Below are 16,368 nucleotides of genomic sequence, written 5' to 3'. Positions count from 1 at the left end.
TGCTTTGAAGTCCAGAAGATATCCCTGAGATATGATCTCCAACGCCCAGGGATCCTGGACATCTCTTGCCCAAGCCTGGGCGAAGAGAGATAGTCTGCCCCCCACTAGATCCGTTTCCGGATAGGGGGCCCTCTCTTCATGCTGTCTTAGGGGCAGAAGAAGGCTTTCTGGCCTGCTTGCCCTTGTTCCAGGACTGGTTAGTTTTCCAGCCCTGTCTATAACGAGCAACAGGTCCTTCCTGTTTTGGAGCGGAGGAAGTTGATGCTGCTCCTGCCTTGAAGTTACGAAAGGCACGAAAATTAGACTGTTTGGCCTTTGACTTGGCCCTGTCCTGAGGAAGAGTATGACCCTTACCCCCAGTAATGTCAGCAATAATTTCTTTCAAGCCGGGCCCGAATAAGGTCTGCCCTTTGAAAGGAATATTAAGCAATTTAGATTTAGAAGTCACGTCAGCTGACCAGGATTTAAGCCATAGCGCTCTGCGCGCCTGGATGGCGAATCCGGAGTTCTTAGCCGTTAGTTTGGTCAAATGTACAACGGCATCAGAAACAAATGCATTAGCTAGCTTAAGTGCTTTAAGCTTGGCCATAATCTCATCCAATGGAGCTGTGCGAATGGCCTCTTCCAGAGACTCAAACCAGAATGCTGCAGCAGCAGTGACAGGCGCAATGCATGCAAGGGGCTGTAAGATAAAACCTTGTTGAACAAACATTTTCTTAAGGTAACCTTCTAATTTTTTATCCATTGGATCCGAAAAAGAAACTGCTCCCTCCACCTTAGGGACCGTCTGCCATAAGTATCGTGTGGTGGCGTCTATTGGGAACATTTTTCTAAATATCGGAGGTGGGGAAAAGGGCACACCGGGTCTATCCCACTCCTTGCTAATAATTTCTGTAAGCCTTTTAGGTATAGGAAAAACGTCAGTACACACCGGTACCACAAAGTATCTATCCAACCTACATACTTTCTCTGGAATTGCAACCGTGTTACAATCATTCAGAGCCGCTAATACCTCCCCTAGCAATACGCGGATGTTCTCAAGCTTAAATTTAAAATTAGAAATCTCTGAATCCGGTCTCCCTGGATCAGATCTGTCACCCACAGAATGAAGCTCTCCGTCCTCATGTTCTGCAAATTGTGACGCAGTATCAGACATGGCTCTCACATCATCAGCGCGCTCTGTCCTTAACCCAGAGCTATCGCACTTGCCTCTTAATTCAGGCAATTTAGATAATACCTCTGTCATAACAGCAGCCATGTCTTGCAAAGTGATTTGTATGGGCCTCTCTGATGCACTTGGCGCCACAATATCACGCGCCTCCTGAGCGGGAGGCGAAGGTACTGACACGTGAGGAGAGTTAGTCGGCATAACTTCCCCCTCGTTGTCTGGTGATAATTTCTTTACAGATATAGATTGACTTTTATTCAAAGTGACATCAATACATTTAGTACACATATTTCTGTGGTGCTCCACATTGGCCTTCAAACATAGTGAACAAACAGATTCATCTGTGTCAGACATATTTAAACAGACTCGCAATGAGACTAGCAAGCTTGGAAAATCCTTTCAAATAAATTTACAAGCAATATAAAAAACGCTACTGCGCCTTTAAGAAGCACAAAAAAACGTCACAGTTGAAATAACAATGAACCAAATCAGTTATAGCAACCAAATTTTCACAGTAAATGTATTAAGTTAGAAAAGTATTGCACCCACTAGCAAATGGATGATTAACCCCTTAATACCCAAAAACGGATAATCAATTTAACAATTAACGTTTTTATCACAGTCAAACACACTATCACAGGTCTGCTGTGACTGATTACCTCCCTCAAAATGACTTTTGAAGACCCCTGAGCTCTCTAGAGACGTTCTGGATCAAGGAGGAAGAAGCAGGAAGACTGAAACTGCATTTTTACTGCGCAAGAAAGCGCTAAAATAGGCTCCTCCCACTCCTATTACAACAGTGGGAAACCTTAGTTAATCGTTTCTATATAGAAATAAACAACAGCCATGTGGAAAATCATGCCCCAAAAGATTTATCACCAAAGTACCTCACAAAAAACGAATAACATGCCAGTAAACGTTTTAAACATACACTTTAAAAGTTAGGTAGTGTTATTAATAAGCCTGCTACCAGTCGCTTCTACTGCTGTTAAGGCTTATACAATACTTCAGTATTAACAGTATTTTCTTAGTCAAATTCCATTCCTTAGAAAATTACTTATTGTAAATACATTCATCAGCCTGATACCAGTCGCTGCTGCATTTAAGGCTGTACTTACATTACATCGGTATCAGCAGTATTTTCTTAGTCAATTCTATTCCTTAGAAAAATAATTTACTGCACATACCTTGTTTGCAGGATTCCCCACATGCTATTCCCTTTCTGAAAGTTACCCCACTCCTCAGAATGTGCGAGAACAGCCAGTGGATCTTAGTTACTTCTGCTAAGATCATAGAAAACGCAGGCAGATTCTTCTTCTAAATACTGCCTGAGAACAAACAGCACACTCCGGTGCCATTTAAAATAACAAACTTTTGATTGAAGAAATAAACTAAGTATAAAAAACACCACAGACCTCTCACAACGACCTATCTAGTTGAGTTGCAAGAGAATGACTGGATATGACATGTGAGGGGAGGAGCTATATAGCAGCTCTGCTTGGGTGATCCTCTTGCAACTTCCTGTTGGGAAGGAGATATAATCCCATAAGTAATGGATGACCCGTGGACTGAATACACTTAACAAGAGAAACCAGGCTTGGTACGCAAAACTACCTTATCTGCGTGGAACACCAGGTAAGGTGAATCACACTGTAAGGCAGATAATTCTGAAACTCTTCGAGCAGAAGAGATAGCTACCAAAAACAAAACTTTCCAAGATAACAACTTAATGTCTATGGAATGTAAAGGTTCAAAAGGAACCCCTTGAAGAACTGAAAGAACTAGATTCAAACTCTATGGCGGAGCCACAGGTTTATAGACAGGCTTAATTCTGACTAAAGCCTGAGCAAACGCTTGAACGTCTGGTACTTCTGCCAGACGCTTGTGTAACAGGATAGACAAAGCAGATATTTGTCCTTTTAAGGAACTAGCTGACAATCCTTTCTCCAATCCTTCTTGGAGAAAGGACAATATCCTGGGAATCCTAATCTTACTCCATGAGTAACCCTTGGATTCACACCAACAAAGATATTTCCGCCATATCTTATGGTAGATTTTCCTGGTGACAGGCTTTCTAGCCTGAATCAGAGTATCTATAACTGACTCAGAGAAACCATGCTTTGATAGAATTAAGCGTTCAATCTCCAAGCAGTCCGACGTAGAGAAACTAGATTTGGATGCTTGAACGGACCCTGTATTAGAAGATCCTGCCTCATTGGCAGTGTCCATGGTGGGACAGATGACATGTCCACTAGGTCTGCATACCAAGTCCTGCGTGGCCACGCAGGCGCTATCAGAATCACCAAAGCCTTCTCCTGCTTGATTCTGGCGACCAGACGAGGGAGAAGGGGAAACGGTGGAAAAACATAAGCCAGATTGAAGGACCAAGGCGCTGCTAGAGCATCTATCAATACCGCCTTGGGGTCCCGGGACCTGGACCCGTAGAGAGGAAGTTTGGTGTTCTGACGGGACGCCATCAGATCCAACTCTGGAGTGCCCCATAGCTGAGTCAGCTGGGCAAACACCTCCGGGTGGAGTTCCCACTCTCCCGGGTGAAAAGTCTGACGACTTAGGAAATCCGACTCCCAGTTGTCTACTCCTAGGATGTGAATTGCTGAGAGCTGGCAGGAGTGATCCTCCGCCCACCTTATTATTTTGGTTACTTCCGTCATCGCTAGGGTACTCTTTGTTCCCCCCTGATGATTGACGTAAGCTACAGTCGTGATGTTGTCCGACTGAAATCTGATGAATTTGGCCGCAGCTAGTTGAGGCCATGCCTGAAGAGCGTTGAATATCGCCATCAGTTCCAGAATGTTTATCGGGAGAAGCTTTTCATCCCGAGACCATAAACCCTGAGCTTTCAGGGAGTCTCAGACCGCACCCCAGCCTAACAGACTGGCGTCGGTCGTTACAATGATCCACTCTGGTCTGCGGAAACATATTCCCTGAGACAGGTGATCCTGAGACAACCACCAGAGAAGAGAATCTCTGGTTTCCTGGTCCAACTGAATTTGAGGAGACAAATCTGCATAGTCCCCATTCCACTGTCTGAGCATGCATAGTTGCAGTGGTCTGAGGTGTATCCGAGCAAAAGGGACTATGTCCATTGCCGCTACCATTAATCCGATTGTCTCCATGCACTGAGCCACAGATGGCCGGGGAATGGAATTTAGAACTCGGCAAGTAGTTAAGAATTTAAATTTTCTGACCTCCGTCAGAAATATTTTAATTTCTATCGAGTCTATTAGAGTCCCTAGGAAAGGAACTCTTGTGATGGGGGAGAGAGAACTCTTTTTTACGTTCACCTTCCACCCGTGAGACCTCAGAAAGGCCAATACAATCTCCGTGTGAGACTTGGTTCTTTGGAAAGTCGACGCCTGAATTAAGATGTCATCTAAGTAAGGCACCACTGTTATGCTCCGCGGTCTTAGAACCGCCAGGAGGGACCCTAGCACCTTTGTGAAAATTCTGGGAGCAGTGGCCAACCCGAAAGGAAGAGCCACAAACTGATAATGCTTGTCCAGAAAGGTGAACCTGAGAAACTGGTGATCTTTGTGGATAGGAATATGCCGATACGCATCCTTTAGATCCACCGTAGTCATATATTGACCCTCCTGGATCATTGGTAAGATTGTCCGAATGGTCTCCATCTTGAATGATGGGACTCTGAGGAATTTGTTTAGAATTTTGAGATTGGTCTGAAAGTTACTTCTTTTTTTGGGAACCACAAACAGGTTTGAGTAAAACCCCAGTCCTTGTTCTGCAATTGGAACTGGGTGGATCACTCCCATTGTAAGTAAATCTTCTACACAGTGTAAAAACGCCTCTTTCTTTGTCTGGTCTGTGGACAGACGAGAAATGTGGAACCTTCCCCTTGGAGGAGAGTCCTTGAATTCTAGAAGGTATCCCTGGGCTACAATCTCTAATGCCCAAGGATCGTGTACATCTCTTGCCCAGGCCTGAGCAAAGAGAGAGAGTCTGCCCCCTACTAGATCCGGTCCCGGATCGGGGGCTACCCCTTCATGCTGTCTTGGTGGCAGCTGCAGGCTTTTTGGCCTGTTTACCCTTATTCCAGCCCTGGTAAGGTTTCCAGGTTGCCTTGGGCTGTGAAGTGTTACCCTCTTGCTTTGCAGCCAGAGAGGATGAAGCGGGGCCGTTCCTGAAATTGCTAAAGGAACGAAAATTAGCTTTGTTCTTTGTCTTAAAGGGCTTGTCCTGAGGGAGAGCATGGCCTTTTCCCCCAGTGATATCTGAAATAATCTCTTTCAATTCAGGCCCGAAGAGGGTCTTTCCTTTGAAAGGAATGTTCAAAAGCTTGGATTTAGACGACACATTGGCCGACCAGGACTTTAGCCATAGCGCCCTGCTCGCCAAAATGGCGAAACCTGAATTTTTCGCCGCTAACTTAGCTATTTGGAAAGCGGCGTCTGTGATAAAATAATTAGCTAGCTTTAGAGCCTTAATTCTATCCATAAATTCCTCATATGAGGTCTCCGTCTGGAGCGAGTCTTCCATCGCCTCAAACCAGAAAGCAGCTGCAGTAGTTACAGGAATAATGCAGGCAATAGGTTGGAGAAGAAAACCTTGTTGAACAAACATTTTCTTAAGTAAACCCTCTAACTTCTTATCCATAGGGTCTTTAAAAGCACAACTGTCTTCAATTGGTATGGTTGTGCGTTTAGCAAGTGTAGAAATAGCCCCCTCCACCTTAGGGACCGTCTGCCACGAGTCCCGCACAGGGTCAGGTATGGGGAACATTTTCTTAAAAACAGGAGGGGGAGCAAAGGGAACACCTGGTCTATCCCACTCCCTAGTAACGATATCCGCAATCCTCTTAGGGATCGGAAACGTATCCATGTAAACAGGGACCTCTAGGTACTTGTCCATTTTACACAATTTCTCTGGGATCCCCAAAGGGTCGCAGTCATCCAGAGTAGCTAATACCTCCCTAAGCAAAACGCGGAGGTGTTCTAGTTTAAATTTAAAAGCCAATGTATCTGAATCTGTCTGAGGAGGAACCCTTCCTGAATCAGAGACTTCTCCCTCAAACATCAAATCCCTCGCTCCCACTTCAGAGCGTTGTGAGGGTATATCGGATACGGCTACCAAAGTGTCAGAATGCTCATAATCTGTTCTTAAAACGGAGCTATCACGCTTTGCGGGTAACATGGGTAGTTAAGATAAGAAGGCTGTAAGAGAATTATCCATGACTGCCACTAAGTCTTGTAATGTAAAAGTGTTAGACGCACTAGAGGTACTAGGCGTCGCTTGCGCGGGCTTAACTGGTTGTGACACTTGGGGAGAGGCAGACGGGCTACCCTCGTTACCTTCAGTCTGAGAATCATCTTGGGCCACATTTTTAAGTGCAACAATATGATCTTTAAAGTGTATAGACAGATCAGTACAAGTGGGACACATTCTGAGAGGGGGTTCCACCATGGCTTCTAAACACATTGAACAAGTATTTTCCTTAGTGTCAGACATGTTTAATAGACTAGTAATATATACAAGCAGGCTTGGAAATCACTTTAATCAAATAAAAACACAATTTGAAAAAAACGTTACTGTGCCTTTAAGAGGACCCTCCATGTGAAGCAGCATGAACTTCTCTGCAATTCTAACTGCGCATCTGAGGCGCAAAATTAGGCCCCTCCCACTCTACTCCGGAGTTGTGAGGCCTAGTAAATCACTCTTAAGTAACTAAAAACCAGCCATGTGGGTAATAACCCCAGAAAGAACCCCAAACGGACTTTCAAAGTGTCTACAAACGATATTTTTCTTGAAAAAACAATCAATTGCCCTGAATCAGTGTCAACCAGCATAATTAGCCCTGTTATGTAAGCATTCAATTCCTTACTAAGTCTGTGAACATAGCTTACCCTCCCCTCATGGGGATATTGTCAGTCTCTTCTAGCATTATCTCAGTCTTGTCTAGAAATAAATGACTGAACATACCTCATTGCAGATTACCCTGCAAACCGTTCCCCCCAACTGAAGTTTTCTGGTACTCCTCAGTCCTGTGTGGGAACAGCAGTGGATTTTAGTTACAACATGCTAAAATCATTTTCCTCTCAGCAGAAATCTTCATCACTTTTCTGCTAGAGAGTAAATAGTACAAACCGGTACCATTTAAAATAAACTTTTGATTGAAGATAATAAAAACTACAATTCTAACACCACATTAACTTTACCCTCCCGTAGAGAGACCCTAGTGCTTAGAGCCGGCAAAGAGAATGACTGGGGGGTGGAGCTAGAGGGGGAGCTATATGGACAGCTCTGCTGTGTGCTCTCTTTGCCACTTCCTGTAGGGAATGAGAATATCCCACAAGTAAAGGATGAATCCGTGGACTGGATACACCTTGCAAGAGAAATTGTTCCTTTTTTTTTCTCCATGCATTGGTTAGTCCTATAATATGTCCCTCCCCAACTAGGGCTGGGGAGTTTTCTTGCCCTAAGTACTTAATAAAGCCAAATATCATGAATATTACCATGATATATAGAAATGGCCACTATTGCTTATTATAATTTATAATAATAATTTTAATACATACAAGTTATGATTAATTACCAGATTAATGAATTGTTCTATGCACATAATTAGTAGGAAGACGTTACCTTTTGCTTGTTATCATCACATTTCACATGAAGAACAAACAGGTTGTCACTCAGGCTGCTAACAGAGATACCTATAAATAAAATAGCACATGAGTGACATGCAAATCCTAAATAGATAGCTAAAGTCAGTGGCAATCAACTAAACATTTAGTTTTTTGATGGAGACAACAAATATAGGTGACTGCAGCATTAACTTTCCTTATCCAGACAGAGCATGTCATTATTTAAATTTTATTTCATCCAATTTAATTCTATTATCAAATATACTTTAATGAAAATCATACCTAGGTAGGTTTAGGAGCAGCAATGCACTACTGGGAGCTAGCTGGTGATTTGTGGCTACAAAAGATTCCCTCTTGTCACTGACTTATCAATGTGATCCACTAGGTCCAGTAGTGCACTTCTAATCAAAGACAATGACTGTTTAACTCCTTTTCAGGGGTAAAGTAATGCCATAACAGAGCATTTTCTTTTTGCACTTTATGTCCCTTTAATACCACTGGTACCTACAATATAGAAACTAGTTCTAATGGGACTTTTGGTTTGTTTTAGCCATCAAAATCTAAAATTTTATGAAACCAAACACTCTGCAGTACAACAAATGCCCTCAGTCTTCAAACAAAGTTAATTAAATGAGACTCACATTTTGTAGAAGGGATCCCCCATGCTCCCTAGTATATAAACAGGTGGTTAACATTATCCATATATTATACTCACTGCTTTCAAGCATATGTAAGGCCCAGGTACTCAATATATTATAACATACAGGTTTTTAAGAATGTAAGAGTTTAAGGATGGTTTTGAAAAAAAATCTGAAAGGGACAGTCTAGTCCAAAATAAACTTTTATGATTCAGATAGGGCATGTAATTTTAAACAACTTTCCAATTTACTTTTATCACCAATGTTGCTTTGTTTATCACCAATTTTGCCTTGGTAGGCTCATATGCTAATTTCTTAGACTTTCAAGACCGCCTCTTTTCTGAATGCATTTTGACAGTTTTTCACCAATAGAGGGCATTAGTTAATGTATGTCATATAGATAACATTGTGCTCACGCACGTGGAGTTACCTAGGAGCCAGCACTGGTTGGCTAAAATGCAAGTCTGTCAAAAGAACTGAAATAAGGGGGCAGTCTGCAGATGCTTATATACAAGATAATCAGAGGTAAAAAGTATATTAATGTAACCGTGTTGGTTATGCAAAACTAGGGAATGAGTAATAAAGGGATTATCTATCTTGGGTGTATTAAGGCCTAGACCAACAAGGCCCATGCCTAGGGCGGAAAATGGGGGGGGGGGCGGCATTTGCCCCCGGCCGCTGCACCGGTGTTTAATATTGCAGCAAGCCTAGGAGGTCTCTGATCATGATGTCTGATGATGATCAATACTAAATTATTTTGACTTGACTTACTTTTTATAGTGAATCACTGTTTGCTTACATAATGATTTTTCCTGCCAGTAACGTGGGTGTACTGCAAAACCAGTGTCACACAATGACACCAAGGAGTTTACCGTCTGACTGTAAAACAGCTGTCAAACACCTTGGGACATAGATTTCAGGCTTAAATAGGACAACACTGTCATAGACAAATTGTCAGCTTGGATGGGAGATATAGATTAAGGAAATTTTTAACCACCCCCGATTCATAGGATCTCAAACATCATTCATACAAAATTAGCTTATTCATAATATGAACAGAAATATGAAATCTATTTGAATTGTTTTATTTAAGAATGTGAGAAATATTTTTCCAAATGCAAGAAAAGACGGCTACAAATTTCTGAATAAGGTGGTTACCTAACTGTATTATATTTTATAAACAGAATTGAAAAGTGACTTTTTAAGTAATATGGTCCCTCAGGGATTGATTATTTTGGAAGAAAGAAACATATCTTGTTCTATAAAATAGAAGAGGTGTGGTTTACTTTTTTTGTGCCAAGCAAGACAGATGCTTGCTTATGTATATAACTCTGTGCGTATGTGTCTGTGTGTGTGGTGTTTATGTGTGTATGCAAGTGTTTGGCAAGCCCCGGTGAACATTTACTTTGGAATTCAGATTACGCTACAAGCAAAAAATATTATGGTTAAAAAAGTTCTAAATCCTTGGGGGGGATTAGGGGGAAGCAGAATGCTGAGTGCCTAGGGCAGCAAAAAACCTAAATACGCCAGTTATATATATATATATATATATATATATATCAAAATAACAAGAGTATTGCATTGAGCAATGATACTTTTTTATTGGACTAACTATACATTTAGAAGTTGACAAGCTTTTGGAAGAGTTCCTTTATCAAGTCTGGAGCAATACTGACCAATTCAATGGAATTTACAGATTATATCTTAAAACACAGAATAGTTAAGAGGATAGAAAGTTCAGGGAGAGGAGGAGGTGTCGTAAAAATCATGAGGGGGGCTTAGGTAACAGGCAGACAGTGTCCAGTGCAGGAGAACAGACAGGGGAAATATTTAGCTATACATAGAGCATATACTGACAAAGTTATATATCAAAATTGAATCAATGTCTATAAAGATGTGAAATTGTATATACAGGGGGAATACAAAAGTTAAAAAAGACAAAAGTGTGGACATAGGCTTACCTGTGTACCTATGTATAAAGAATGTGGAATATACAATGTAATTGACAAAATGAAAGTACATTACAAAAAATTCTGATAATGTGTTAAGAATCCAGAGTCCACATTTAATCCAGAATTAAACAAGTTGAAGTGCATTATCATTTTCATTTCAAAGGTTTTTCTTTCCATGGTGTTTTTGAAGTTGCCTCTGAGAATTTTGAGGTTTTGGATGGAGTGGTCAGGTTGGGTGAAATGGTCCAACAGGGGTGCAGTATTTTGTTTCACAGTGGTTTTTGATTGAGTGTCTGTGTAAGTTCATCCGAAGGTGCAGTTTTTGGCTTGTTTCTCCAATATAGAATCCAACTTCACATGCAGTGCAATGTATCATGTATACCACATTTGCAGATATACATGAATATGCCCCTTTAATGTTATAGGACTTATTATTGTGATTTGCTGTGCTGCTTTCACAAATGTGTTGACACAGTTTGCAGAGAGCTTTATAGCAGCACTTGGTTCCATTCTGAGTGTTCTTTTTCTCAAGGGGTAGCTTCCTATGTACCAGTTTCTGCTTTAGGTTAGGTTTTTTTGAGTGTGGGATCCTCTAAGAGTAGTGGCTGTAAGTATTTTATGATTTTTCGTATCCCTTCCACAGCAGGGTTGTATTTGACTACTAGTGGGATACGTGATAGGTTTTTCTTCTCCCTGTATTGTAGCAAGTGTTCACGTGGAGTATTGAGGGCAGAGTTAATTTTTTTTATTTATAATCCTTGTTTTGTAACCTTTTTCTCTTAATGATTGGGACAGTGTGATGAGGTGTTTGTCACGGTCCTTGGTATCTGAGCAAATTCTGTGGTATCTTGTAGCCTGACTGTAGATTATGGATTTTTTAATGTGATTGGGGTGGGAGCTAGAGCTGTGGAGGTAGCTGCATCTATCTGTTGGTTTCCTGTATACAGATGAGTGCAGTTTGCCAGCACCAGGACGCAACACAAAATTGGACAGCTATATTGAAAGCTTCCGGTTGAGAACTGCATCTCTGCTCAACACACAGCAGAAAAAAATAATGTATAACCTCTCACACTTAGAAAAAAATGCTATACAAAACTTAAGAAATAATGAAGATATTACCATTAAGCCTGCGGACAAGGGAGGAGCAGTGGTGATCATGAATACACAGGACTACATCACAGATGGAAATAGACCATTATCAGATCAAACTTATTACAAAAAACTGGAAAAGGACCACACCAGGGTATACACTTTGCAACTTAGAAAACTAATTAAAACATTCCCTAAACACAAGCAACATAAACTGGACAAACTGGTGCCCTCTAACCCTAGCATAGGGACATTCTACATGCTCCCAAAAATCCACAAACCAGGGAACTCAGGAAGACCAATAATAACAGGAATGTACACTCTGACTGAGCAAATATCGGACCTAGTGGAGAATATTCTTAAGCCTTTAGTTATTAACACCACTAGCTTTATAAAAGACACCACTGATTTTCTTAACAAAATCAGCCAGATAACAGAATTGCCAGAGGATACTATACTTGTGACAATGGATGTGGAATCCCTGTACAGCAATATTCCACATAAAGATGGTATTGATGCCTGCTTAAACTTACTTTCCTCCAACAGCCCTAACCAGACATTTAGTGCTTTTACAGTTAGTAAACTTACAGAATTTATACTTACTCACAATTATTTCATCTTCAACCACTCCATCTACTTACAAACCAAGGGAACAGCCATGGGCACCAAAATGGCACCACAGTATGCAAACTTCTTCATGGCTGACTTAGAACAGAGATTCCTAGCCACTCACCCTCACAAACCCTTCAAATACTTTCGCTACATAGATGATATTTTCATCATATGGACAGGAGGAGAAAAAAACCTTGAACATTTTCATAAATCATATAATCTATTTGCTGCATCAATCAAGCTTAAAATGAACTTTTCTAGAGACTGTGTCAGCTTCCTGGATACAACAATAACCATCACAAATGGCAAACTGCACTCATCTGTATACAGGAAACCAACAGATAGATGCAGCTACCTCCACAGCTCCAGCTCCCACCCCAATCACATTAAAAAATCCATAATCTACAGTCAGGCTACGCCCAAGGCAGAATATGCTGTGATCTGAGATGTCATCGCAGAAAATGCAGCATGTCTGCAGAAAGAATAGGACACATGCATGAACTGTTAACACACTTTGCAGTGCTGCTCAACATTAGACTGTTCTCTTCAAACAGTGCTGTGCTCTGGCTGCACTGTGTAAGTGTTCCTTATCACAGTGCATCCAGAGCAAAGTGCTGTTTGAATTGAACAGTCAAGTATGGAGTAGCTTTGCAAAGCAGCAGTGCATTTATTGTTTTTTGGCTCTCATCTTTCTGAATGTAAGATGTTCTTGTTAGCAATGCATCTTTTTTATTACTACATTTCTACCTTGTGATGTTAAACCAAGAGAAAATGAAACATTTTTTCAGATGACTTTTTTTTTTTTGCAGCTTATTTACATTTTTTTTAACTGCAGCCCTAAATTATAAAACTTAAAAAAAAAATTCTTTACTGTCCAGTTAATCAACACATTACAATTGAATTGATTATTTTGTGTAACTACCTAATTTAAAATTGAATTTTATTTCAAAATGAAGTGCAGAAAATGTTTCACTAAAAAAATGTCATCGCAGAAAGTGAAGAAAAGTTCTGCCTCTGGGCAGGCTACAAGATACCACAGAATTTGCTCAGATACCAAGGACCGTGACAAACACCTCATCACACTGTCCCAATCATTAAGAGAAAAAGGTTACAAAACAAGCATTATAAATAAAAAAATAAACTCTGCCCTCAATACTCCACGTGAACACTTGCTACAATACAGGGAGAAGAAAAACATATCACGTATCCCACTAGTAGTCAAATACAACCCTGCTGTGGAAGGGATACGAAAAATCATAAAAGACTTACAGCCACTACTCTCAAGTGCTGCTATAATGCTCTCTGCAAACTGTGTCAACATGTTTGTGAAAGCAGCACAGCAAATCACAATAATAAATCTTATAACATTAAAGGGGCATATTCATGTATATATGCAAATGTGGTATACATGATACATTGCACTGCATGTGAAGTGGGATGCTATATTGGAGAAACAAGCCAAAAACTGCACCTTCGGATGAACTTACACAGACACTCAATCAAAAACCACTGTGAAACAAAATACTGCACCCCTGTTGATCACCATTTCACCCAACCTGACCACTCCATACAAAACCTCACAATCAAAATTCTCAGAGGCAACTTCAAAAACACCATGAAAAGAAAAACCTTTGAAATGAAAATGATAATGCACTTCAACTTGTTTAATTCTGGACTAAATGTGGACTCTGGATTCTTAACACATTATCAAAATGTTTTGTAATGTACTTTCATTTAGTCAATTACATTGTATATTCCACATTCTTTATACATAGGTACACAGGTAAGCCTATGTCCACACTTTTGTCTTTTTTAACTTTTGTATTCCCCCTGTATATACAATTTCACATCTTTAAAGATATTGATTCAATGTTGATATATAACTTTATGTCAGTATATGCTCTATGTAAAGCTATATATTTCCCCTGTCTGTTCTCCTACACTGGACACTGTCTGCCTGTTACCTAAGCCCCCTCATGATTTTTACGACACCTCCTCCTCTCCCTGCACTTTCTGTCCTCTTAGCTATTCTGTGTTTTAAGATATAATCTGTAAATTCCATTGAATTGGTCAGTATTGCTCCAGACTTGATAAAGGAAGGAACTCTTCCGAAAGCTTGTCAACTTATAAATGTATAGTTAGTCCAATAAAAAAAGTATCATTGCTCAATGCAATACTCTTGTTATTTTGATATATAAATCTCTGGACTAACACTGCTACTCAAATCAATGTGTGTGTATATATATATATATATATATATATATATATATATATATATATATATATATATATATATATATATATAATATATATATATAATGCTGTAGCAGTCTGTGGTAAAATTAAAAAAAAAGTCACAATAGTAATAAATAGTATTTAAACATAGAATACCTGTTAAATTGGCATAATCTATGCTCTGCTTGGTTTTGGCTTCTTCCACAATAACGGCAGCATTCTGAGTTAGAAGTAGCTGTCTACGTCGAGGCTTGTAACCTTTACGATCATACTTGACCACAGGCACAGCATACTGAAAAAGTGCACATACTGATTAGATTATTTAAAAGGGCTTCTAGTAAAAATGCTTTTTGAGAACATCACATAATATATAACCCCCATTCCATGTCACAAACACACTAATTGCAAGGCCATTAACCATTATAAATTGATAAAATAGAGTTACAGATACTCTCCTGCCCATAAATAATCCTCTAATGACAAAAGTAGACTTTTCGAAACATTGTCGTCATGTATAGAACATACCGTTAGTGACTCATTTTCCAGGTTAAGGAGAACTTTGGAGTTTATTTCTTCGTTGGCTTGAAGAAAAAAATATATATAATTAAAAAAGGGACAGTCAAGTAAAAATTCAATTTCCATGATTCAGATAGGCAATGCAATTTTAACCCCTTCATACTGGGACTTTCAGAGAAGAACTTGCCCAAAATACTGGAGAATTTTTTGCATTTTGCTATCATTACATTTAAACAGAAATAGAGCCTTTGTTTTTTTTACCTGTCAAAACTATATATATTTTTTTTAAGCAGACAACCCAAGGTATTGAGCTAGGCCCATTTACGTATATTTCATGCCACCATTACACAGCCAAATGCGATCATATAAAAAAAAATGTTAACTTTTTCACAAACTTTAGGTTTCTCACTAAAATTATTTACATACCACTTGTACAATCATGACACAAATGGTTGTAAACGCTTCACTAGGATCCCCTTTGTTTAGAAATAGCAGACATGCATGGCTTTGCCATTGCCTATTTGCAATTAGAAGGCTGCTAATTTCAGCTGCGCACCACACTTCTGAAATTCCTGGCAGTGAAGCGGCTAATCGGGTAGCTTGTAAGGTTCATTTTAGATTTAGTGTAGAGATTACCCCCCCCCACACACCTGACACCTCCCACCCTCTGATAACTCCCAAACAGCTCTTTTCCCTCCCTAACCCCCCACTGGTCATCCCCATCTTAGGTACTGGCAGACAGTCTGCCAATATGAAACTTTAAGGCAATTTTTTATTTTTTTATTAAATATTTTTAATTTTCTTTATATTTTTTGCAGTGTAGGCTCCCCCCCTTACCCTCCAATCTCCCTGTTCCCTCCCAAACCTCTCTCTAACCCTGCCCCCTCTAACTACTGTCTGCCGTCTTAGGTACTGGCAGGTGTCACTTTATGTAATTTAAAACAAAATATATATATATTTTTTACTTTCTGTAGTTAATGGTCCCCCTACCGCGATCATTAGTTTGGGATCCACCATCCACACCACCTTTTTTCTGTAGTGTAGTTAGTTCCCCATCTCTCCCTTTTTTTTTTTTTTTTTAAGTTTAGGTCCATCCCACTTCCTCTGCCTCCCTCCACTGCTGGACCACTCACCCGCATTCTGGATTCCCTCCCACAACTGCACACACACACAATGTAACCGTCTGTAACAATCTGGCATCTGCCTTCATGTGGAAGTGGAGCACCAATCATGCTCCAGTTCCATATGTGGGCAGATGCCTGGAGCTCAGGAACTCTAGCTCTCGGCTGTAAATTAACAACCAAGACTGCTGGAGCTTCCTGCAGCTCCAACGTATATATAAGTTGTGCGGTACAATAAGCAAAGTTCCGTATGATGAGTATATATATGTCTTAATGGGTTAAGGGGTTAAACAACTTTCCAATTTACTTTTATCATTACATTTGATTTTTTTCTCTTGGTATTTTTTGTTGAAAGCTAAACTTAGGTAGGCTCATATGCTAATTTCTAAGCCCTTGAAGGCGCCTTTTATCTCAGTGCAT

At 40.1% G+C, this 16,368-nt stretch overlaps 1 protein-coding gene across 5 annotated transcripts in view; it reads right to left on the bottom strand.

Annotated features, from left to right (window-relative positions):
* The window catches only part of MYO1C (myosin IC), a 567,598-nt gene that overhangs the window by 30,031 nt on the left and 521,199 nt on the right, over positions 1–16,368 (bottom strand). For all 5 annotated transcript variants that reach the window (XM_053706236.1, XM_053706241.1, XM_053706239.1 and 2 more), the window contains 3 exons: positions 14,837–14,892; positions 14,468–14,603; positions 7,784–7,854 (listed from right to left, as the gene is read on the bottom strand). In XM_053706236.1, the coding sequence (XP_053562211.1) occupies positions 7,784–7,854; positions 14,468–14,603; positions 14,837–14,892 (263 nt within the window). The remainder of the gene's footprint in view (positions 1–7,783; positions 7,855–14,467; positions 14,604–14,836; positions 14,893–16,368) is intronic.

The sequence above is a fragment of the Bombina bombina genome, chromosome 3 (assembly GCF_027579735.1).
Source record: "Bombina bombina isolate aBomBom1 chromosome 3, aBomBom1.pri, whole genome shotgun sequence".
NCBI classification, from domain to species: domain Eukaryota; kingdom Metazoa; phylum Chordata; class Amphibia; order Anura; family Bombinatoridae; genus Bombina; species Bombina bombina.
The sequence above is the reverse complement of the archived record's forward strand: the minus strand, read 5'-3'. Positions and strand labels throughout refer to the sequence as shown.